The 24,861-nt window shown below is 54.5% G+C and overlaps 1 protein-coding gene across 9 annotated transcripts in view; it reads left to right on the top strand.

Moving 5' to 3' along the window:
- The window catches only part of LDB3 (LIM domain binding 3), a 58,730-nt gene that overhangs the window by 16,000 nt on the left and 17,869 nt on the right, over nt 1–24,861 (top strand). The window contains exons 5-11 of one of the 9 annotated variants that reach the window (XM_029932057.1): nt 460–482; nt 1,548–1,751; nt 3,873–3,887; nt 6,588–6,757; nt 7,268–7,304; nt 19,205–19,387; nt 22,664–22,806. In XM_029932057.1, the coding sequence (XP_029787917.1) occupies nt 460–482; nt 1,548–1,751; nt 3,873–3,887; nt 6,588–6,757; nt 7,268–7,304; nt 19,205–19,387; nt 22,664–22,806 (775 nt within the window). Of the gene's footprint in view, nt 1–459; nt 483–1,547; nt 1,752–3,872; nt 3,888–6,587; nt 6,758–7,267; nt 7,305–13,005; nt 13,792–19,204; nt 19,388–22,663; nt 22,807–24,861 lie in introns of those variants that run through there. The other 8 variants (XM_029932060.1, XM_029932058.1, XM_029932062.1 and 5 more) reach the window with 8 other exon arrangements.

The raw sequence follows: 24,861 nt of genomic DNA on the forward strand, positions 1-24,861 counted from the left end.
CCAATCCTGCTCAGGGAACAGAACTCCCAGAGCTGGCCCCCATTAAACAAGGGCAAGTCCAGAGCTGCTGTCTGGCTGGGAGGCACATCTGGCCTTGGCTCTACCTGGAGCAATCACAGCTGGTCCTGTCTCCTTCTCCATCTCCCTCTCTTGGGCTCTCCAGCCTACACAAGCACCCATGAAGATGGACTAGAAAACGTTTATCCCTGGCAGAGCTTCAGGGGCTGTGAACCTACTGATGGGGAAACACTGACATCATCACCTCTGACCCAAACTCAGAGGCTGTGACCCTGACTCTGAGCTCTGCTGCCTTTCCTTGGCACTCTCCTCACCCAGTGCCAGTCAGGGCTGGCACCACCTCCACAAGGGCCTGTCTGAGGATGGTCCTGGCGCTCAGGGCCCCCCAGTGGGACCTCACTCTGATATCCCTGTCTTCTTTGCTCTTTCTCTCCTTCCCAGGTGGTAGCCAACTCTCCAGCCAAGTTAGTATCAAAGGAAAGCATGTGTGTGCGCTTGTGTGCCTATCCTCGCATGTGTCCGCATCTGTTAGTCTGGACGGCGTGCGCCTGCGTCTGCATGGGTACCTGCGTGTGCATGTGTGAGTGGGGGTGCATTCGCGGCCCTGAGTGAGGCTGCATGCGTGTGGAGCTGCAGGTGTGGAGTGGAGGCCTCGGGGAGGGGTGCTAGGGCTCTGTCTGATGCGTCCTTTCCATTCCCCATTTCCTGCTGCAGCTGCATAAGACCAGCAGGCCCGTTCCGGGGGGTGGTGGGTGGAGTGCGTGCCGAGCTGATGCTGGGTTCCCCATGAACCTGAAGACGTTTCTGTCCTGGTGGGACCCCGTACAAGGGCTGCGCCTGACCTTCTTTGCCCCAAGAGTGCACTCATCTGTTAGAGGGGAAAGCCCCGGTTGGCAGAGACTTGCAGCCACACAGCTAGTTGGACTAGAGGGGGACTCACCAGCCTGAATCCTGCTCCAAGGAAGAAACACTTGCACTGAAGAATCTGGAGGAGCAGAGCCCCGGGCAAGAGAGAGGGTGGCCAGCAGGATGAGCCCCTTCGTGGAGGAACCTGACTCCGAGTCTCCATGGTGCCCAGTGGGGCTGCTTTTTGCCTTTGGGGCATTTAGGACCCTGCTTGGGCTGCCGCTGCCTCTCACTCATGGCCCAGCTCCTGTCCCCTATACCCCCAGCCCTTTTTGTCTCTGCTTCCATGCTGGTGTGGTGAGAGAACTTTCAATGCCTGGCACCCCCTGCTGACCCTGAGCTGTAGCTCAAGCTGAGCTGAGATCTTCCGGGATCTGGGAAAGCCAAGATGGGCAAGGAAACCCTTCTGCAAAGGGCTTTGGGGAGGGTGCTGAGGATTTCCCCTACCAGAACCAGCTGTCCACAGTTCAGGGGACTTGGGTAACTTACCCGGGATCAGGCCTTGGGAGGTCTCTCCAGCACCAGCCCTCACCTTGACCTTCTGTGTAACACCACCTGTTGCCCTTTTCTCCTTCCACCTCCCTTCCTCTTCTTCCTCTGTTCCCCATGCTCCCCTCCCCCAGCGCCGACTACCAGGAACGGTTCAACCCCAGCGCCTTGAAGGACTCTGCCCTGTCCACCCACAAGCCCATCGAGGTGAAGGGGCTGGGTGGCAAGGCCACCATCATCCATGCGCAGTACAACACACCCATCAGCATGTACTCCCAGGATGCCATCATGGACGCCATTGCGGGGCAGGCCCAGGCCCAAGGCAGTGACTTCAGTGGGTAAGCGCCTCCCCTCCACAGTCGCTCATCATTCACTGCCTACACCATTGGCTGGGGCTCCTCACTCGTGGAGGCCAAGGTACCAGGCTGCCGGGCGCCATCAAAGACTTTAGGCATCGGGACCAGCTTTCCTCCCTCATCTTGGGCCTCTCAGGGCAAGGCCGTTGGAGGACAGCCAGGCTTTGCCAGGGCCCTTCCAGAACACTGTGTTCTCTCTTCAGAATCAGTCTCACAGTCAGCTTTAAAAGGGTGGAGGATTGAAGAATATGGTGGTGGTTCCAAGTGCTTTTCACAGCCTCTGCATTTTCCCAGTCTCCACAAGGGGGTTGGTTTAGAAAGAAACTTCTGGAATCCTGGGTCACATTCTGGATAAACCAGTCTTCTCACAACCTAAACCATTCTTTGGGGGAAGTTACTGCTTTCTTCCAAGGATGAGAGCAATGCAAATACGTGACTAGGTTTCCTGTTTGGGAGGGGGCCTCTGGGCCAACCATCCAAGCGCTGCTGGCACTCAGCCCCACTGCAGAGCCTGGGACGCATCCAGAACTCTTGCCCCCTCCCCCTGTTTGCTCCAGGAAAGCCCAGTCTCAGAGCAATGGGACTTAGGACATCCTTGGTTCCTGGAATTTGCCTGTTAGCGATGATTGACGAACGTGAGTGTTGACTAGGGAAAGAGTTGGCTGAAAACCATTTGTGGAAAAAACTGCTAATAGTGCAAATATTAATAGGAAAATCTCTCTTTCTCTGTCTCTCTTAGTCTCTCTCTCTCCCTGTATCTGTCTTTTTCTCTGTGTGTGTCTCTCTGTCTCTTTATATCTGCCTTCCTCTCTGTCTCTATTTCTTTCAGGCTCTGTTTCTTTGTCTCTCTTTCTGCTCCCTGTCTGTCTACTGTCTCAGTCTCTCTCTCTCTCTCTCTCTCTCTCTCTCTCTCTCTCTCTCTCTCTCTCTCACACACACACACACACACACACACACACACACACGCGCGCGCGCGCGCACACTGTTTTCTATTTGAGAATATCATTGCTGTTGACTTTCAGAATTGACCGATTATCTCTTTGGGCAACACCTTATCCCCGAGTCAAAATCTTAAAATGATGGTTATACTTTTTCCCGAAGCTAGGAAAAACAGATGTTGTAAGAGGGAAAAAGTCCCAGATAACTCCTATAGTGTTTGGCCTTTGCAGAACCCAGCCCTTGTGGGCATGACATACATGCCACACGCAGGTTATACGTGGCAGGCTCCGGGGACCAAAGGACAGAATGTTCTGTGGACTTCCAGCCTCTCCTCTCGGGCACACGGGGTTTCCTTTGGGCCACCAGGGGGCAGAAGTTCCCTGCCCTGGAACCATGAGTCTCAAACCCACCAGACTCAGAGCTGTAGCTATTTTGCACAACCCTGCACAGTGTTGATTTACTTAATCCCACCGTTCAAAGGAGAAAATACGACCGTGCAAGTTTAAAAACACAACCATTAGCTCATATGTACCCAGAAAAACAAGTCTGCCTGACTAAGCCAGAAAGTTAACGGGGATTTCCTGTTAACATTTGTTTGCCATGTGTGTCCTTGCTGTGCTCTTAAAAGTGGTAACGTCGCCAACGTCGCCAAAGGGAAATTCAGTGGAAAATAATGGCAGAGCTGCTCTTCACTAACTTTATATTTTCTACACCTCGGGAAAAAAACGCTCTCGTTTGGTTTTACCGCTAGGGCACCCGGGATTTATTTTAACGTGACGCACCATTGACCTAATCTAGGCTTTTCAGAGTACCTCTCCCATCTTCCTCCTACCCCTTCCCCATCCCTCCCTTTCCCTTCCCCTGTGTGCCTGGGAAGCGACATGCTTCCCCCCTCCTTCTAACTTGGCCCTGCTGGGCTGATGCTACCATGGTGCTGGTGGGTAAGAGCTGCCCCTCTGTGCCATAAGGTCTCCGTTTCTGCTGTTAATGCCCATGATTCCTTCCTCACTGACAGTTTTCTTTTTGTCTCTTTCTCTTCCTCCTTTATCCGCCCCACTCCCATAACTCATTTCTGACCCTAACCCTGCTCCCTTGCGTGCGCGCCGCCCCTCTCCATCCCCTGATGGACCCACACTCACTGCTGGGCTTTCTTCTGCTTGGCAGGGCGTCGCCGCTGGCGTAAGTAGACCCCACAGTATCTGTTCCGTCGTCGTCGTCTGTCTGGTTGAGGGATGGTGTGTGGGTTTGGTGGGATATATCTGAGGACAGCGGTTCTGTCCGGGGTCTCCCTCACACCCACCTCACAGCCAAACGACATGCTCACAGCCTATACCAGGCAAGTGCTTTCAGCCTTCGCCTCAAGTAATGTCACTCTAGACACAGAAATCAGAGGGATGACCTCACACCGCCTGCCCTGCACCCAAGGCTGGAAGTGTACCCTCTGTCTGTGCTTTGTGGGGGCACCCAGAGCCTTTCCTGTCTGCACTGGGACAGCATAGACCTGAATGTCTGAACACACACTGGGTAATTATTCAGGGAAGAGGGCAATGAGGGGGCCGTTGGAGGCCATTTCCTAGGATCCTCATGGAAGGTGGGTCTGGAGGAACCAGTGCCTGCCAGTACCACCCATGGAAGGTGAAAGATGAGTCAGATTTGGGGACAGCATACAGTGGAATTAAGTGTCCAGAGGTGACCTTGATGTTGCGGCGGTGACCGTGGAATGTTTTTGGTGGTGAGAAGACCATACTGGGAGTGTCTCTAGAGTAACCCCAGACCCAGTCCTGGGCCCTATGCATATTCTCCCTGAGCTTGGGAGTCTCAAAGGAGCAGGAATTCCTTCATCTGACCCCCACTGTCTGTCGTGGCAGCAGCACAAGTCCCTGGTCTTCGCACACCATTGTGGGAAGTGGTGCCAACAATGTGAGTTTCAGAGGACTCACTCTTGGGAGCTTTCTTGAGCCCTTGGAAGTGTGGAAGGAACAGGGGAGCACCTCAAGGGCACGTTCCAGAGAAGTGGCAGCACACACCTTCCGTCTGCATTCTGGATCACAAAGCTGTGTAGCCATGCTCAAGGCAGGGCCCAGGTTTGGGTCTACACCTTCCCTCTCCCATGGCACAATCCACACTTCATCCTTCCCTTCAGGCAGACCAAGGAGTCCTGGTTGTGTGTTCCTACTATACGTCTCACCCAGAAGTAGCAGATCCTGCCTCTGTTTTGGGACCCTTGGGACTCCTCCTTGTGTCAGAAATGGCCTCTCACAGTGAGATCCCACTCTCTCCTCTGCTCTCTGGGCAGCTCCAGGCTCCCCCTTGCTGGACCCCAGAGGGATCTGCTGGTCTTCCCCAGGCTGCCAGTACGTGTAGCTCTCCAGGGCAGGGCAGAGCCTTTAGGGAAGTTGGGGTAGGGGGCTCTGCCCCAGTCTTGGCCACCTTTCGTCACCTTCCTCCACCTCTGCTCTCAGAGCATTCTCTGAGCCAGACACTGGGGACCAATCCTGAGAGATCCTGGGAAAGTAGGCCAATGCTTCCATTTCACTCCTTGCAGAGAGGCTAGTAGACATGGGGAGGTCCCTCTCCCTAGCCAGCTGGCCCTCTGGAGGGTAGGTAGAGGCAGTCATAGCAGCAGGCAAGGGGACGCTAGACAGAATAAGTGTCTGAACTGATCCATGTTTCCAGGCATGGAGCATCCGGGGTGTGCAAGGCCCCAACAGGGCCAAACTGAGTCACTGTGGTTTGATGGAAAGGACAGTGGGTTGGGAGCCAGGAAGACTGGGTTCTGACTCAACAAAGCCCCTACCCCTGGAGCTAGTGGGTCAGCTGCTCTGGACCTCAGTTTCCGCATCTATAAGAGGAGAGCGCTGGGCCACTGGACCATAAGGTAGAGAGCCAGGCTGCGCTGGCTGTGAACTTGTCCCAAGTCCACCCTGATTCCTGGGAGGGTAGGTTGGACAGTCAGGACCCTCCAGCTCCTGCTGGCCAGGGTGAGTGGGCACCGCATAACTTGCCTTGCAGTCTGATTCAGGCTAGGAGGCACTGGACCCAAGAGATTCTGGGGCCTGGTTCTGGTTCTGCTGTAGGATTCACTCACTTAAGTAAGTTTGAGCACCTATACTATGTGCCAGACCCTTGGAATCTGAGGGAAGGTCGCCAGGTTCCCCTCCAAAGGCTGGGCTGCTGTGGAGCAGAGGAAGAGTGATCCTCCTTTTAGCTCTTCCCCCAGGTCCCCCAGGCAAGAACCCCCCCACCCCCATCATCTGCAGGCAGTGCCAGGCCACACACACCTGGGTTGCCTTGTTTCTCACACCACCTCTCCACCAAGCCTACCCATTTTTGCTGAGCAGAAGCCCCCAGTCCACTTTCAGGGCAGTCGTGGCATTGGTGGCTCACTTTTGGGATCCAAAGGTGTGAGGAGGACAAGGAGCTGACCCTGAAGAAACCTCTGAGTCCCCCGAATGGCCTGTCATCACCCTGCCCCAAACTCAGGAGCTGTTCAGGGAGGTTGAAATTATTTCAAAAGACCTATTCCGCTTCCTCTTTCCTTAAAGGAGATCCCAAGGGAAGGGTGAGGGCTGGGATGTGAGTGGGTCTTCAGGCCTGTGTGTGGAGTTAGCCCGGGGAGGGGCAGGGTTTGCTGAGAGGGATCTGAGAGGAATCACCATCTCGCTTTGGCCACCCTGAGCACTGAGGACCCAGGCCGAGTCCTTGACTCAGGCTTTCAGATGGCAGTGGGTAAAGGACATGGGGAGTTGAGGCAAGTAGGGGCCACCAACCGGTGTGCAGGGAGCAGGGGGTGCGAGCAGATGAACCACGGGGGTATGGGGGATGGCAGGAGCAGGGTTCCAGCCTAGCCCTCACTCATGGCCTCTTTCTGCCTTGCAGGAGCCTTCCTATTAAAGACCTGGCAGTGGACAGCGCCTCTCCTGTGTACCAGGCTGTGATTAAGAACCAGAACAAGCCGGAAGATGAGGCCGACGAGTGGGCCCGCCGCTCCTCCAACCTGCAGTCTCGCTCCTTCCGCATCCTGGCCCAGATGACAGGGACGGAGTACAGTAAGTGAGGCTGGGGGTGGGGCACGAGAGATGCTGAGGGGCCCAGAGGGCCCTGTCCAACCGTCCTAAGGCCAGCAGACGCCAGGGAGTCAACCCCCACCCCCACCCCCAGCCTCTGCCCTTGAAGATGAGCTGGTTTCCACAGAGAGCTAGCGGTGTGCTGAGCCTCTCTGGGTCCCTAGGGGCTGGGTGCTGAATGACATTGGACTTCTGCCCAGCTTCCTGACTGCAACATTAGGCCACATGCATGCCAGGTGGCTTGTGGGAAAAATGACAGCCCAGAGCTGGGATAAGAGGAACTTATGAGTCTTCCTCTCAACTCTACCCTTTCCTCTGTGTCCCCCTTCTCCTCCTGCCTCTGCCCAGCACACAGCCTCTCCCTGCCACCATTTAGAGGCTGGGGTGCAGTACTTGTTCCATCATTGGTGGGCACTCAATGTCCACATCCCTGGGGGGTTTTCTTCCTATGTTTCCTGTGATTCCTCCTGATCAGCAATTTTCTACCCACAGTGCAAGATCCTGATGAAGAAGCTTTGCGAAGGTCAAGGTAAGTGCCTGGACTCAGGCTCTGTGGCCTTGTCCCTCCTAACCCAATCCCTCCCAAGGCAGCCCCCAGGTCACATGAATCATGGAAGGAACCTCTCAAGTTCATGTATTTGGAAGCTCCAGGCCCCTAAAGGGCCCCAGCAGATGCTGGCTTGGGGCCTTCGTCCCAGGTCACTGAGGTAGGTGCCTGGAGCTGTCTCTATCCCTTGGGCCCAGGCTGCAGGAGTAAGGATTCTGGGCTCTCCTGGCTCTGTCCCTGGGCAGGGGCAGGGCTGCTTTGGCCTTTGCTGGGCTGTTGACAATGAGGGCATCTCTCCCTGTGATGGCACCGGGCCGGCTGCCTTGCCTGCCCCACTCATCTCAGGGCCCGTCCCCTGTGAGTCTGGAGGCTGGGCACTGGGAAGCAGGCTCAGGGAGGGCCGTGTTGGGCATAGGCATCTGTCAGGATTCACCTGTTCAGACCTATGCTGACGTATTAATTCCATAAATTTCTCAAAGCACAATAGCTCTGCTAGGAAGTTCAAGCCTGGGCATTGGAAGATACTTGTGCAAGGCTAAGTGTCTCAGGGTCTGGTCTCCCCAACAGTGGCAGGCCTGGGGCCACAGCCGCTAACCTACCATCTGCATCCTGTCAGGTGCTCATGAGCCTGGGCATGAGGGGGGCATGCTGCCCTGGAACTCACTGGAACCTGCTAGGGCCTTCCATGGCGAGGCATGGAGCCCCGGAGGATTGCGTTTCCACTTCTGGCGGCAAATGTTGTGCATGCTTTTGTTGGGAGAGTCTGCCTTGGGCCAGCGCGTCCTTTGGCAACCTCCCTGCGTGGGGCTGGGGCTCAGAGGTGCTCTTTTACCTGCGGCCAAGCTTTCTACACTTGCTAACCAGAGTGTCGTGATCCCAGGTTCTCGTGGAGAGTGTAGCTCTGGGGTCAGCTCAGAATGGACGTGGATTTTATTTTTGAACCTGTATTTTTGCCAATCTAAGCTGCTCCCACTTTTTGGCTGGGGCACACCAGCCTAAAGTGTGGTCCCCCAGGCCTGCTAATGATGACATGCAGTTCCCGGAATGGTTCTTAACCCTCCAGTGCCTACAATGTGTGTACACAGAGCCTGAACTGAGATGATATGTGATTTAGTTCAAAAGTTAGTATCTTGCTATCTTAAGTGTGACTGAGCCGTCAGCAGTCCTGCTCTGTGGCTCCTGCGCGTTGTTTTTGTTTTTCCACCTTCTTCCCTAAAGCCACCCATACAGATGTTGCAGGGAGCAACTCAGCTCACTGACTGAGGGGCTTTACAGTACCCTACCCCCACCCCCAGCAAACAGCTTGAGCATCCCCAGGTTCCTTCCATCAGGAAGCCATCAGGGGGGTTTCTCTCCTTCCTAGGAGACAGAGCCTTGCCTTTCAGGCCCTGGCCACTCCCTCTGGAGCACTTCTGATGACTAGCCCCTCCAAGCTCACACCTCATTAACGAGACACCATCTAGAAGGTGGAACTTCTGCCTTTTCTATTTCCCCTGCAGTATTCTCAACCTCTGCAAAGTTACTGAGTGAGAACACAAAAGACAATACTAAAAGTGGGCTCCAGTCCTCATGTGCCATTCCCTTCTTTTGTCAGCACCTCCTAGAGATTGTTTGGCCCAGTTCTGTGGATATGTGGGAAGGGGTTCTTCCTCCACCCACAGGAGCATGGTTCAGGACCCAGCAGAAGGCACGGGACCTTGGGGGCTTTAGAACTTCGTTGCAGGTTTCAGAGCCCCTCCCCCAGTTACTGCAGGGGCTTCTGTAGGGAAATCTAGAAAGAAGGCCCAACAAGAGGCCCTATCCTGCTTTCTCCCTCAATTCTGGGCCCCTGCCCTCAGAAAGCAGCCCCCTCCCCCCACCTCCCACAGGCACTGCCTTACTGTCAGCCCTCTGACCTGGGATCACGGGCCCTGGCCCTGAGGTGAAGGCTCTGGGGGATCCAATAACCCAGGGCTGGAGAAGCATATGCCTTCTGCTCCTCTCCCTTTCCCTGATGATAATTTCTGGAAAGTTGTTCTCAAAGCCTTCCCCCAAAATGCCCATTCTCCCCACGGTCATAGGAGGTGGTGGACATTTTCATTTCACTGAATTCCAAGCAGCCTGAGGACCTGAGAGTGAGGCTTGTAGTGGGCACAGTGATTCATTTCTGTGTGTGATTAAAGTCTGAAGTAGTGACGGTAGCCACTGGTCCCAGCGAGGGCCCCGGGCTGCCCAAGTGGCCCACTGCGAAGGGACCATGCTTGTCCCCACCCTGGGTCCCAGCTGGGCAAGGATCTTGCTCCCCGGGGCAACTGAGTCCCAATTCACCTTTCCCGCATTCCCAAGTCAGAAGCTGCACTCCCAGACCCTGCTGACCCATCTCCTTGGCTCAGGGTGGTGGCCTCCTCTTTCTCCCAGTTTCGCAGCACTGACAGGAAGGAATCTCAGGGTGCCTCAGGAAGGCTGCCTCCCTAGGGTGGGCTTCACTGCACACTGTTTCCATGTAGCTGACTCCCATAGAACCTGAGACTGCCAACCCTTGGGCCTAGCGACCTGTCCAGGGTGCAAAGTGCGAAGGCGCTTTCTTCTTCCCGTCGCTGTGCGGTGGGGAGATAGGCCGAATGCCATGGTGTCAGTGGCGGCATGGGTGGCCTCGAGGGCAGGTGGCAGTCTGCGTGTCAGAGGACCCTGCAAACTCTCCCCTCACCTGTCTCTGCTCCACCTCCAGGCTTGACAGCCACCCCCTAACCTTGTAGAGTCCTGGAGCAGTTCAGAGCCCCACCCTCTTCTTGGGTTCCTGGCTCCTGACGCTCAGGGTGTCTCAGATGCCTGGTAGCAGGTAGCTTCCCTCTGAGGCTCCAGTACCCACATGCTGGCCAGCCCAAGGCAGAGCCTAATCTCCAGGGACCCTACACTCACAGGTGAGGCGGGCCGGGTCCCTACATAGCCCAGGCATCTGCTGTGGACTTGGCTCCCCTCTCAGGAAAGAGCCCAGCACCAGCGCACTCTTTAGGCAGGTTTAGATAGTCGCCTCCTTCTGCCTCCCGCACGGGCGCAGGTAATACTGTGGTTCCTGGCCTCCATCTGGAGAAGCACTGACAGTGCCTCCATCCAAAAACTGACCCTCTAATCTCAGAGGTCACAGAAGCTTCCCTCTGACTTGGGGAAGGCATGCCAGGGTCGGATGGCTCAGAAGGTCAGGTCCACGTTGGGCATCCCTGATGAGGGTAGGAGTGGGGGCAAGCTTCGCTTTGTCCCAGGCAGGGCTTGAAACTTCAAAGCATGGGGTCCCCACTACTTGGGTATAACCATCCCAGGGGACCTCCCCTGGCCCCCCATCTTGTAGCTCCACAGTCTATAAGAGCAGTTTCTGCATTTACCCATTGCTCACCTGTGTAAAGAACTCTGCGCCTCTCTAAGACCCCAGATGTCAAGGAACAGATTTGATCTGAGTGACAAGTTCAGAGGGTTGAAGGTGAGGGTGGCAGATAACAAAAGTTACCTGCGTTTTGTGGATTTATCATTCTGGGTGTTCTGCCCAGCAAGTTTGAAAACCATACCTAGAGCAACCGGGACCCTCCCCTTGGGTGTCCCTGAGAAGCCCTCGTGGGGGGTCCCAGGACTTCTCGTCTGTTCTCTTCAGCTCCCCTCTCGCTCTGGCCCATCTCTTCTGTCCTCTCCTGGCTCCTCTCTTAGGCAGGCTGTGAATTTACTAACAGTTGCAAGTGAAGCAGGTTCACTGGAGTCACTGACTCTTGGGGAGCCACTGAGCACTGATGACAAAGGCTGAGGGCGTGGCTGGACAATCGGTCACCCACATGTCCTGGGTGGTCTCTACAGGATGGTGGATTGTTGCCATGCATAGTGCTACCGGCAGGGCCCCTGCTTCTACTCTCTTCCTTCTGTCTCTCCCCAGCCTCAGAGAGGCAGGCGGCTGGAGATGCCTGGCAGGCAGATCATAGTTCTGCGGCCGCGTTTCTGTGTGGTGTGAGGCCATTTGCGTGATGTCTCTGGGCCTTGATTTCTTCTTTGGTATCAGGAAGATTTGGTCCCAAACAGTGGTTTTCAACTGTGTTGGCAGTGGGCCCGTTTTGTCTAACAGAATCTCATACAGAGACACAATATCGGGACCCAAGGTATAGCGAGGAAGTCTGCCACGTAACGTAGATGTGGGAAGAGGGCAAGGTATGTACACAGGGGTGGGGGTGCAGGGCTACTGGGGAAATGTAAGACCAGCATTGCCTCATCTCTGGTTTTTAGAGACCTATAGCCGATCTTCCTGGCTTTCATTTGCTGGCAATTCACTTCTCAAGCTACTTATTTTTAGATAATTGCAGATTGGCATGCGGTTGTGAGAAATAATACAGGGAGATCCTACGTTCCCTTTACCCCCAATGGTAACATCTTGCAAAACTACAGTAAAATATCACAGCCAGGCTGTTGACACTGGTATAGCCAAACACAGAATATTTCTGTCACCCCAGAGATCTCCCCCTGTCACCCATTTACAGCCACACACACCTCCCTACCATGGGCACCCTCTCTTCAACCTGTGGTGGTCACTAATCTGTTATCTGTTCTCCATTTCTATAGTTTTATCATTTCAAGAATGTTCTATATATGGAGTTGTACAGCCTGTGGCCTTGTGGGATTGGCCTTTTCCAGTCAGGCCAATTCCCTGGGGATTCATCCAAGTTGTCATGTGTACCATAGGTCATTCATTTGAACCGTTCATGGTTCATCCCATGGTCTGGATGTAGCAATTAATTTTTAAGAGAAGTTTTGAACACTATCTGAGTTAAACATCGCATTTGTGGCTAGATGCGGCCCCCAGGTAACCAAGGTGCACCTCTGGTCTAGAGGATGCTAGCGGCCCCTCCAGCCTGGGAGGTATAGGATTCAGTGGCACTGGCCTGTCCCAGGCATGCCTTCTCCTCCATTTCTATGTCTCTGGCTGCTCCTTGCCTGTTTTGTCCTGTGCCCTCAGCTTGGCAGACTGTGGGTTGAGTCAGAGGCCCTATTGGTGGGAAGTGGTGGCAGGTCCTGGTCCCTTGTATGTGTGTCAGTGGTCTCGTGGGTATGCGTGTGCACATTTGTGCCTGCCTGGCTGTGCTCAGGCCTGGGGAGAGGGGGACAGTGGGTGGAATCTGAAGGCTTCTCTCTGGGGACAGAGAAGGCTTGGCAAAGGCCAGGGAAGTATAGGGAGGTGACAGGTCTGCTCACCAAACCTCATCATGGGAACAGGCGTTCCTCTTTCTTGATGCCCAGCTTGGGGACATAGACCATGCTAAGCCCACCTGCCTACTTGGTTCAGTCCCAAGAGCCCACAGCCAAAGCAGCCCTGCCCAGCCCTAACCACACGGGCCAGGGAGAACACAGTGACCACCCCTCCCACCCCATGTTTGCCCAGCCTCCCCTTAGGCCCACTAGCCAGGCCCCTTCTCTATGGCTTCCTACTCACTCAGCTCTGGGACTTCAGTCCCTCAGTCCTGGTTCTTAGGACTCTGGTCTTGCCCCAAACCAGTCCTGACTGTCTGGAAAGTACTCCACGGGTGGCAAAGCCTCTCCAAACCAAACTCCTACCTGCCCCATGCCCCCTGCCCGAATTGTCAGACAGGGGATTGGGACACATCCCCTAACCCCTTTCTTTCCTCCTCTCTTCTCTCTGTCTCTCTGTCTCTGTCTCTCTCTCTCTGTGCCACAGGGAAAGGTTTGAAACGGAACGTAACAGCCCACGTTTTGCCAAATTGCGCAACTGGCACCATGGCCTTTCGGCCCAAATCCTTAATGTTAAAAGCTAAAAGGCTATGTGGAATCCCCCACTCCTCTCAGGCTGGACCCCCATCCTCCACCCCCCCACACAGATCTGGCATGTGAGCTCCACGGTGATGCTTGAGAATGTAGAGGGGTGCTGGGGGGCACCTTTGACAGCCAACTGTGGCAGTTCTGCTCTCTGCTCCCCCAGAGCTGATGGCCGAGGCCCAGCCCCACACAGCACTGCACCCACTCCTGCCCACCCCCCGAGTGCAACCTTCACCAACCCCCACGTGGCCCCAGCCTCTGTTCCCCTGCCCAGGGCCTGAGCCGTAGATCAGAGAGGATGTGGCAGGGTTTGCTGGCATCACACCCCAGAACCAAGGGAAATAGACATGCCACTGGTCGATTTCCCACTCCCCTCAGCTGCTAGGAGAGGCAGCCTGGCCTAGTGCTGTCCTGGAACAAGCTACCTATAGATCAGGGTCCTGGGAAGAGGCCAACGCCCGGCCCCACTCTCTCCCTCACTGCCCTCTGGAACCTGGGCAACCCAGAACAGGGCTCTCTGCAGAGAAAGTGGAAGGCCCACGGTAGATGAGGCAGAGGCCCCTCCTGGCTGTGGTGAGATTGGGCGTGTGCTCTCCTCTCTGTGCTGTGTGTGCCGGCTCCCTAGTTCTCTCTCCTGTATATACAAGCATGCTTGTTCTGAAATAAAGAGGATTTCAAATGAACCAAACAGCCCCCGTCATGCTGTGCCTGTGTGCGTACCACTCGAGAGGGGCATTCTGAGATGGGGAGAGGACAGGGACCACCAGGAAAGGGACAGGGGCAGTGGCCACTGGGGCTGGGACCCAGCGCAACTCTGCCTGCTGCGGATCTCCTGACTCGAGGGCCCTACCAGGGCTATGGAGCTCAGGTGGGCTGGATGGTGGGTGGGAGTCTATGCTGCAGCCCAGTGGGCAGCTGTGGCCTCCCTCAGGGCAGTGGGCATGGGGTGGGGGGATTCTGGAATGCCCCCTACCTCTCCCTCCACACCCAGCCACAACCAGCAGGCTGAGCCACCCCTCCCTACTGATCAGAAATCACCCTCATCCCCACCATGCTGCAATCCCCTCTCCCAAAAAGGCACTGTCATGCTCAGCCCTGTTCCAGGAAGCGAGAGAAGGGGCTCACCTGGACTAAAGAGCAGTTCTCAAGGGAACTGCTGGGGGTTGTCGGGGGGCCAAGGCCATGACTGAGGGGAGAGCAGGTGGAAGATGTGTTTGGCAGAGGCTTGTTCAGGTGACAGGCGGGTGTGGAAGACCTCCAGCTTGGTCTTGCTCCCAGCCCCAGCCATCTGTGGCCTTGTCCTAGTCCTGAGCTTTAGGAAGGGCCAAGCTGACAGGCTCATGTCCTCCCCCACCCACCTGTCCACCCATCAGCCTATCCCCTGATTGAGGGAACCACAGGCTGAAAGTGTCAGAAGGCAGATGCCAAGGTCCATCCCTCAGGATTCCTGAACCATCCCCATAGCTGAACTGGGCCAGAGCCCTGCCCCATCTTCCACTTCCTGGGCACAGGCTTTCTTTCTGCCTCTAGGGACTCAGCAATCTCACCTAGAAGGGATAGTCAGGGAGAACGCTCTATCCTGTCCACCACACTGAGATGTTTCCCCAAAGACCTCGTCCCCCCCCTCCCCCCGCCAGCCTGTTCTACCTTGGCCTCCCATCTCTTCTTGCCTCTAGCAGTCTGAGTCCAGGGCCAAGGCCAGGACCAGGCAGGGCAGGCTGGCTGGGGGATCAACAGGGAAGGGTTACTGTGGACTCCTGCTTATATCTAGGCATACTGGAGCACACCCATATTGAGCTGACCTTTTATTAGGGACTTCCAAGGCTCAAAGGTGGGTTGCGGGGCCAAGAGCTGCTAGACAGAGAAGTCCCAGAGAGTGGGTATCATGAGGTTGGTGGAGGACCTGGGCCAACCAGTCAGAGCTGGTGGCCTCACAGACCCTGCCCATTGGAGCCCTCTTGAAGCCATGGAAGGCCCTCATTTGCTTTCTAGCCTGTCTGGTGTCTTCCCAATGACAGGGGTACATTGGGTGGCCCCAGGCCAGTGGTCTCTCTAAAGCCCTCTAGAGTAAACGGAGAAATTTCCTCATCTGGCATTCAGTGTCCATGGGCATTAGTCAAGGCACAATGCTTGACTGCTGTGGGTGCCAAAGGAATCAGAAAGGACCAATGTGGACAGTGGCTGATCACAATGCAAAGTTGGTCATGTGAGATCCAGAGACAGGGAGCACTCTCCCCTCCCCGCAAGTGAGGGTCAGAGAAAGCTTCCTGGAAGAAGGTATTTGCGTGTTTCATCTTCATGAGAAGTTAGGATTAGGGCAAGTGCAGGTAGGGAAGGCTAAACAGGTGCTCTAAGCAGAGAGAAAAGGTGCTGAGAAGGGGTGGCCCAGAACCCCAAGTTAATCATTTTCGCTGGAATGGAAGGAATGCAGAGGATGTTATGGTTTGTGGTCCAGACCTGGGATGGCAGCCTCGGAACCTTGTATTCTGAAAGCAATGTGGAACTAGTAAAGGCTGTAGGGCACCATTCACACTACAGCTTATAGGGATTGCCATACACTATTCTCGAGGGGTGTCGTTAGCATAGACAACAAGGAAACGGTGCCCTGGAGTTGTGCGGTGCAGCAGCCTCACTGCAGAGCGATATGAGCAGTGCTATTTCCTGAGCAATAGCCATCAGGTTGCAAGATGGAATGCCAGCTGAGTAGGTGGCAGAGTGAGTAATTTCAAGACCAGCCCCCTGACTGGCGTTCTGCCATCATCCAATCAACAGAGATGTTCACATCCCATTTTTTAAGATTTTTTAAATTTATTTTTGAGAGAGAGACAGCATGAGCAGGGGAGGGTCAGAGAGAGAAGGAATCACAGGATCTGAAGACAGGCTCCGGCTTTGAGCTAGCTGTCAGCACAGAGCCTGACACAGGGCTTGAACCTCCAAACCGTGAGATCATGACCTAAGCTGAAGTTGGACACTTAACCTACTGAGCCACCCAGGTGCCCTGACATCCCATTTTCTTGACTCATGCAAATAGCATCATCACCTGAATAATGGCAACCACTCTCCAGCACTACCAATCACACCTCCATCATCACCCACAGTTCCAACCAGAGCTCATGACCGCAAAACCCAAGACCTGGCACCATCACCAATACCATCCTCATCCTTTCCATACATATTGTCACCATCTGTAAGAGCATCAGCCAAGCCCTGCCATTCCTTCCATCAAAAGCCATCACAACAGAGCAAAGGTACAGCGTTGGCATGAACTCCTTGAGGCCAACCAGGTTGAGGGAAGAGGTGGGCTGAAGGGGGTCTTTTTTTTTTTTCCATCTGGCCATACCATTCCCATGCAGCTGTGAGCATTTGAATATAGGTGGTTTGGTTTGGTTTTCGCTTTGATATTTAACATAGATTATGACCGAGTCAGGAAGCAGCTGTTGAATCCTAGACTAGGAGGCAGTGATCTCATGGGCACTCTCTTTAGGACTGCAGCCAGAGCCAAGAAAGTTCCCTACTCGCTTTGGAGTATCTGGGGGCCTATGAAACTTCAGGCCAGAACGGACCTGGACAAGAACCCAAGATCCTGCAGGATGCCCTCAGTGCCACTCCTACTTCCCATAGGCCCTGGCTGCTTGGTGTCTGCCAACACTGGCCCTAAATAGGATGCTAGATCATAAATTTTCCTAGGGCCCACATCAAGCTCCCCCCCTCTGCCCCCAGAATTCAGTGCTCCTTTGGAACTATGCCTAGGGAGAGCACCAGGTAAGCTGGTCTGAGAGAGAATTGGGGCAAAAGGGGCAGGCAAAGCCAACTTCCTGTTCATCCTACAGAGTATTGTCTCTAACCCAGATATTTTCATTACTCTTGTCCTGAGTGGTGTCTTCAGTTCCCAGAAGCCCAACAGAAGTGTGCAACAGGGTCAGGGAGAACCATAAAAGGAGATGAGGTGTCCTATGTCAGCCTGAGCCTTCCCAGGCCATACCTGCCCCCGCCATGAGGAGGGTCTGAGCAACCAGCTCAGCACCACGGCCCAGCACTTTCCTGACACTGCTGCTTCACGGGCATGGCTTCCAGAAGCCAGCTTCTTTCACGGCAGGTGGGTGAGCAGTCTCATGGCATTGTTGCAGGCCTGAGAGCTGAGCTCCCTGAGGTTTCCTGTAAGAACCACCAAGCTGGGAAAGAGCTGGACAGGACATGGCCAGTGCTCTATCTACCCTGAATGCTTCCCACATAGTCAATGAGGAAGACTGGCACTCCCTTTCATAGGATAATCAACCTAAAACCTCGCCGCATCTCTGGTTCTCTTCTTCCCCAACCCTCTCACACTGTTTCATGCCCTTCTCTACCACGCGCCTCCTTGCTGGATGGAAGAGAGAACTTCAGCAATGCTTTGGTAAACAGCTCATAGCCCACTTGCATGGCTCCCTGAGAGAGATATCTGCAGCACCTTGCTACTCAAAGTGTGGTCTGTGGACCAGCAGCATCACCTATGAACTTGTTAGACATGTAGACTCTCAGCCTGCCCCAGGCCCACTGAACCAGAAGCTGCATTTTAATAAGATTCCTAGGCAATTCATCTTCATATTAAAGACTGAGAAGCCTTGTTGTCATTAGGGCTCATACCCTTCTCTGCCCCTTGGCAGCCGTGTGATATTTAGCAGAGATTCAATCTCTCTGGACCTTAGGTTCTTTATTTGTCAAATGAGGATCATGATACCAATCACTGAAGCAGGTTGAAAGGATCAAATGGAGTGACACTTGTCCAGTTTTTTGGCACAAGTCCTGACATATGGCAAACACTCACAGAGGGAAGATTAGTATTTGAATTCTTTTCAAATACGAGTGTGTTTTGGTGGCGAAAGATTCTTCTTGACTAATCACAAGGAGCGGTGTCTTTCTTTCTCCATGAGGGGCCACTTGAAGTACTGGGTAAGGCCTCAAATCCAAAAGCACCTCACTCAGATCCTTCGGTCATGGCCAATAAGTTCTAGGAGGTTGAGCGATTGATGCTCTCAGTCTCCATTCCGTCGTCTATTAAGCAGAATCGATAATCAGAGGGCTGGTGTGAGGAATTAAAGACATGTACCTGGCATGTAGTATGAGTTCAATAAATGAGTTACAGAGCATGGGCAAGGTCCTTTCTACTCGCAGGTGCTGCATATCCTGCCACTGTTGTAGCAAGTACAAATCTTAGCCAAAAGACCCCAATGAGCAAAGAATATGCATGTCTTTGCTTTCCTATAATTTAAGTTTCAGTCTCTGCCCCACTTTGCATTGAGGATACACTGATCTACACTGGAAGAGCTGTGACTTCTCTTGTTCCCAGTTACAGGGCTTCTCAAACGTGCAGGTGTTCAGGACCATGTCCATGTCACTCTGGGGTGTGGGAGGCCCTCGATGATGGCCTGGGCATCTTTGTCCTGTCTTGGATCTGCCTGTCCTTTCACCAATGAGCATGAGGGACCTTGAGATCCTGCTACTTCCCCAGGATTTATCCAGAAGAGGGGCACAGCTACCTCTATTCTTGAACCCCTCATGCCACATTGCCTCCTTTTTGGTTCAGATGACCTTGCTCTTCAGGCAGGTAGCTTTCATCCCTCTTCCAAATGCTTCCAGTGTCCTGGGTCCTCCACAGCCTAATCCTTTGATGTGGAAATATCTTACCTCTGTTTTGTGTCTTGTATCATTCCTTCTCAGATCCAATGCATGCCTCTGACTAAATGGGGAAGGGCAAAAGAGAAAACAAAACAGGATGGGGGAGAAAACTTGGTTGGTACTTCAATCCACTTTTCCACCACACTGTTTTGATAATATACACAGAGAAAGAAAACTTAGGAAGTACACAGAAATGGTGGTGTGTGTGGAAACTCACCAGGCTTGAGCATATTTTCGATGTTCTTGTGGCCTTCCAAGTCTTCGAGCCCTTCACTCTTGGAGTCCTGGGAGGCTCTTTCCCTGATCTTAGAAACACACCTACCAGAAGATCGTGCTTGGTTTGCAGTATAGATGGTGATTTCCGCCCAGCCTGCCTCTGCTGCAGCCACCAGCCCCCTGCAGAGGACCCCCTTGACCTGTTGTCTTTTTCGGTCCTGCCTCATCAGCACCCCTATTGAGCATGCTCCAGTGTGCACCAGCCAGGCCACCACCCCACTGCTGCCCGCTTCTGCCCAGCTGCCTGCTGCTGCCCCTCCCAGTGCGGCCTCGCCACCCTTGACTGCAGCCACTGCCCATGCTGCCACCGCCTCTGCTGTAGCCCCTGCCTCAAGCCCTGCGGACAGTCCAAGGTAATGGGCCCATGGGTGCCAACCCTGACCTCAGAGAAGGGAGGCAGGAAAGGCCTCAACCTGGGTCCACCTGTTGGCAACTGTATCCAGCCCTCAGAAAGGCTCATGCAAGGTGTTTAGGACCCCTTGGGAAGCTAAACCTAGCACTGCCTGGTGTTGAGAGTGAAGGGGATACTGAGGGGTCACCACAGGGGAGCACACTGTGTGCAGTACAGCACAGAGACTGGAATGTTCTGCCTGGCCCCCCTAATGCCCCCCCCTCACACACACACACACACACACACACACACACACACACACACACATGCACGCACACATGCATGCAGTTAGATAACAAAGAGACTTTGCACAGTCAGTGTTCCTGGAACTAGAATAAGGGGGAGAATGAAAATTGCCCTTGTGGTCTAGGGAAGTCAAGGAAGGCTCTCTGGAGGAGGGAGCAGATGCAGCATTGACCTTGGTAGGTAAGGTGGATCAGATTTGAGCAGATACTTAGCAACTAACTTGCCCTCTTCCTTTACCCTCTTGGCTCTTGATGGAGAGCATGCTAACTCCAGAGGCACTTGATGTTATGGGATGTACATCTCTGCTCCACCCCTTACTATCTGTAATCGGCAGAAAGTGACTTAATTTCTCTGAAGCTCAGTTTCTCATCTTCTAAGATGTTTAATGCAACATCTATTTTTTAGGGTTGGGACAGAAAATGTGTACATAAATCACCTAGCACATAAAATGCTCTTGAGTATTATGAGTTACCGCATTTCAGTCTAACCTCCTGGATACCCAGCAAAGGCAGGCATGGGGATTGTGAGAGTGGGTAGGGGGTTGCAGTTTGCAGAGGATGCAAGGAGGTGTGGGGAGGTGCAGGGGCAGGCTGGAATGGCCAGGCAGTGTAATGGCCGGATGGGCCCAGCTCTTTCTGGGCTGTGTGGAGCTGTCAGGTTGGTGTTTGAGGTCACAGCCAGCTTTCCCAGTTTCCCATGCTCCCCTCCCAGGGTTTTGCTGGAGAGGACAGACTTCTCTGGATCAGGGTTCATAAGTCCCTGGTGCAGCCTGAGGCAGGATAAAGGGTAGGCAGAGTGGCCCACAGACCTGTGTGCTGCACCCCTACGCCCAGGCTTCACAAGGACCTAGTGGTGCCAAGCCCAGCCTTTGTCCAGCCCAGCTCAAGCCTCAAGGGTGAGCCCTGTCTGGGCCTCCAGAGGTTGTTTTATTCCAGCTTCCTGGGGTCACTTAGCAAGTAGCTTCCCCTCTGCACACCAGAATCCCTTCAGCGAAGGGCACCAAGAAGAAACTTTGAAGAGGGGAAGAAATGTCCCTGTCATTAAGTGAGAAGATTCTTCCTCAATTGGATGGAGAAGTCTACATGCCAGAGCCAAGCTCAAGGACAAGCTCCAGCACTAGGCTTCAGGCCTCAGAGACCTCAGTGGCCTGGGGCCCTCAGGACTCCCTCAACAGGGCAAACCTCTCCTTCCTTGGCTTTGCAAAGAGAGATGAGGCCTGGGTGGAGGTTGGAGAGATACCCGGAGGGCTCCCAGCATCAAGCAGGAGCAGAAGGAACTCGAGGACCACACCAGCTACCTCCCCGTCTTACCCAAGGCTGGGATGGAGCAAGAGGGAGCCAGTGGGAGGCAAATGGACACCTTAGCCTTTTTTGGGATGGCCTCAAAATCCTTGCTGGATGTCATAAGCCTCTGCTTCCTTCCCTAACACCAATTCTGGACACAGGACCTGTGCTCCCTAAGTTGCTGGGAAAGCTTCCTCCACGGGTGGGAGAGTCTGGCTAAGCCCCACTGACCCTCAGCCTTCTTCCACCTCAGTGGAAGCTGGGCACCCTTTTGACACTGCCTCTTCCTCCTCCACTGAGGCCCCTACTCTACTGTGGTTTATCAGAGAAGCAGGCAGGCCCAGGGAGGGGAGACAATGGCTTCACCCAACCAGAAACATGATGACTTGGCCCAGTAAGTCTGCACACCCTCCAGGTCTGGGACACTGGCACTCTGAGGCTCATTCTACCTCCATACTGTCTGCGCAGCACTACACATCCTTCTGAATCCACTCAGGAGCTTGTCGGTGGGTCCTTAGCTTAGGGCCACCCCCTCCCAGAGCTCTGGAGAAGTTACTTCCTTCTCCTATGACTCTGCCCAGCACTTGGGCCCATGGCAAACGGTCGGAAGGAAGGCAGGAAGCCCTGGACTGGGGGAGGAGGGTATATTATCAGGGGCTGTTTTCTCTAGCATCCCCATCAATGACCCATTTGCCCAGGGTGTGGACATGTGGTCCCCAACGGAATCTGAAAGATACAGGGAGAGGGAGAGACCAAGGGTGTATTCAACATGGTGTTCTTTAGCTTTAAATGAAAAAAAAAAAAAAAAAAAAAAAGGTGGCAGGGGTGGGGGGTGTTCACTGATAAATGAAATTGGGAAACACTGAATAAGACAAAGTCAAACATGCTGCTTAACTCCAGTTCTTGGAGCCTTTAGCTCTCCAAGGAGAGAGGCCAAGTATGGCATTTCCTGAGGGCAACGAACTGGGACACTTTCCCCCCATTGCTTTGGTCCCTGTGGTCCCTGGGTCACAAGTGGGAAAAGGCTTTAGGGTAGCTAACTCCGTGGGAAGAGGGCAACAGGAATGCTGTGCAGAGACGCCTGTGTGTGGTGGTGTGGTGTGTGTGTGTGTGTGTGTGTGTGTGTGTGTGTTGGGGGGCTAGTCTCCTGACTTCCCATGTGATCTCCTTGGAGCACTCTTACCCAGAAACCTGGGACTTGGCGGCTCCCTCCAGCAACAGCAGAAAGGCGAATGGGGAGGAGGCCAGTAGGCCAGTGGTCTGAGGCTGTGACGTGCCCCAGGAGGTCAGAAGGTTGAGGGAGGGGGTAGCTCTGACCTCCTCCGTCTGTCTCCTCCCTCCTGCATCTGCCCCTCCAGCCCCAGCCCCACCCTGGCACTCTCTCCCCAGGGAGTGAAGGGCTTTCTGTCTGTCTTCCTGTCTGGCTGGTGGTTTCCCTCCCTCTTTCCTAAGGTGGTGACCCCAGCAATGGGCTGTATGGCTCTAACCAGACTCATGAAGCCTCAGCCCCCAAGGAGCAGCTTCCTCCCCAGTTAGACCCCCATGGTCTTTCCTTCATAGCCTCTGGGCACTCCCCAGGATGAATTCTGTCAGGCTTCCTCCTCACTCAGGCTCCTGGACCTGTGGGAGCCAGCCTGCCAAGGTTGTAGGCCCCAGGGCCTGGGTTGGGCTGTCCTTCTGGCTGCTAACTCCTCCCCCCTTGGTTCCAGGCCCCAGGCCTCTGCCTACAGTCCTGCCAAGGCGACCTCTCCGGCACCTGCCACTCATACATACAGTGAGGCCCCAGCTGCCCCTGCGCCCAAGCCCCGAGTTGTCACCACCGCCAGCATCCGGCCTTCTGTCTACCAGCCAGGTGAGAGGCAGAATGGAGGGGAAGTTGTCAGGCTGGACGTGGCTTCTAGGCCACATCCTGAGAAGGATGGTGGCCAGGGAGGTCCTGCTAATGAGGCTCAGCCCTCCTTCCCCCTAATGTGGGCCAGAATGCTAGGGAGCCTGCCTCTGGCCCTGGGGAGATGGGGTGAGCCCTGCCAGCTAGGGGTGGAGCCTCCCAGCTCTTAGGCAGATAAGGTTCCTGGCGGGGGATTTCCAGCCTCAAGGTGAAGGAAGAAAGGGTTTAGAGGGGAGGAGCTTGTTTCTCCAGGAGTCTGGCTCTATCTCCAGCTGGAAGACAGGAAGCTATTACAAAAATGCTATGGGCTTGGGACAGTTATCCCCGGGGAAGCTGCTCATTCTGTCTGGTCTTTTGGTTTCCTCAGCCGAGGCCAGACAGTGGAGGTTCAGAGACCACGCTTGATAAGCAACAAAATGGTCTGCCCGTTGCTGAGCTCACTTGGTTTGTCCGTTCCATTGCTCTGGTCCCCACTTCATCACTGCCCAGGGCCCCTTCACAGGGATGAGGATTCAGCTCCACTTCCTTCTTTCCTCTGCAAAGTTTGGCCTGCTCCCCAGAGCCTGAGGGTGATTCTCAGACTGGCTTGTACCTCACCTTCCCATGTCTGCCCCTGCTCAGTGAAACTGAGGGCTCCTTAGCTAGTATTTTTCCAGGTTGCGGGAGGGTCCTGGGTGTCCTAGTCTATAGGATGTGCCCACAGGAGGGCTCTGGGCAACTATAGCCACACAGGGCTGATATCACCCTCCTTCCCACCGAATTATGACTCTGAACTCCAGGAGGGCAGGGCTGTGGCAGATTTTCTTCACTGTATCCCCAGCACCTGACTCAGGCCTGACACAGAGGAGGGGCTCAGCAAAGGTAGTGAATGAAGGAATAAATGAATGAATGAATGAACAGTGGAGAGGAACTCCAGTCCCGGGTAAGGAATGGGGAGAGGCTGTGAACTGTGCACTCTGGTGCTTGAACACACAGGGGTAATGGATCACCAGGGTTCCCAGGGTGGTTCCAGGATGCAAGTTCCATGGGTGGGCGAGAGAGAATTTTAGGTGGGCATATCCTTCTCATTTAAAGCTTTGTACTTCCCACATATTTCTCCATACAGCCATCTTGAATACAGCAATAATGACATTTTCCGCTTGCAGTAGTATACAAACTGTTCTCCGCCCTGCACCCAAATCATTACACACATAACCATAGTTACCTATCGTAAAAGCAGTGGAGTGAAGTCAGTGACCTGTTTGGGAAGCAGGTAGCTGTTTGGGAACAGAGAGGGGGCTCCTGCGTGTCATGCAAGGGAGGGGGAGTTGGTCCAGCAGTCATCAGGCAGAGGAACCGGGAAGTCTGGACTCAGCATTCCTGTCAAGGAAAATCAGAGACCCCAGAGAGGATCCTCAATGAAGCTGGAGAGCAGGGGAGGTAAGACAGGGACTGAGCAGGAAGGGCTCTGCTTTGGGGAGCTTGACTTGATCTCTAGGGCCGAGGAGCCCTCATCAACCCTCCTATTATAAAACCCAGTCTGACGGTGGCGGTGGCAAAGCAGTTTGGGCGTCGGACAGGCTCCTGTGCCGGGTTCTGTTCTGCTATCCTAAGGCTCCGCGGCCTGAATTTCCCGCTCTGAAAATGAGCATGAAACTACGTAGACCTCCTGTCCTGGGGAAGAAAATGAAGGGTGCTTGGCACACAGGAGGTGTCCTCCCCTGTTCTTTCAGAGGCAGGGACACAAAGTTCTGAGGTTAAAAATCCACAGGATTAGGGAGCAACTCGGAGCTAGCTGCAATGGTGAAGACTTCGCGGGAGCTGGAGGACGCGGCTGCCCTGCGGAGACGGGGACCACCGGAGGGAGGGTGGAACGTTGTCTGGGTGAGGCGCGGCGGGCGGAGGTGAGGCTCCGTCCCGGCGCAAGGAGCCCATTTCCGTCCCGGCCCAGTCCGGGCTCGCTTCCCAGGCGGGTCCTCCCGGGCACCTTCCGGGGCGGACCCCGAGCTCCGGCGCCCCCGCCCGGGCCGCCGGCTCTCC

Source organism: Suricata suricatta, chromosome 2, assembly GCF_006229205.1.
Source record: "Suricata suricatta isolate VVHF042 chromosome 2, meerkat_22Aug2017_6uvM2_HiC, whole genome shotgun sequence".
NCBI classification, from domain to species: domain Eukaryota; kingdom Metazoa; phylum Chordata; class Mammalia; order Carnivora; family Herpestidae; genus Suricata; species Suricata suricatta.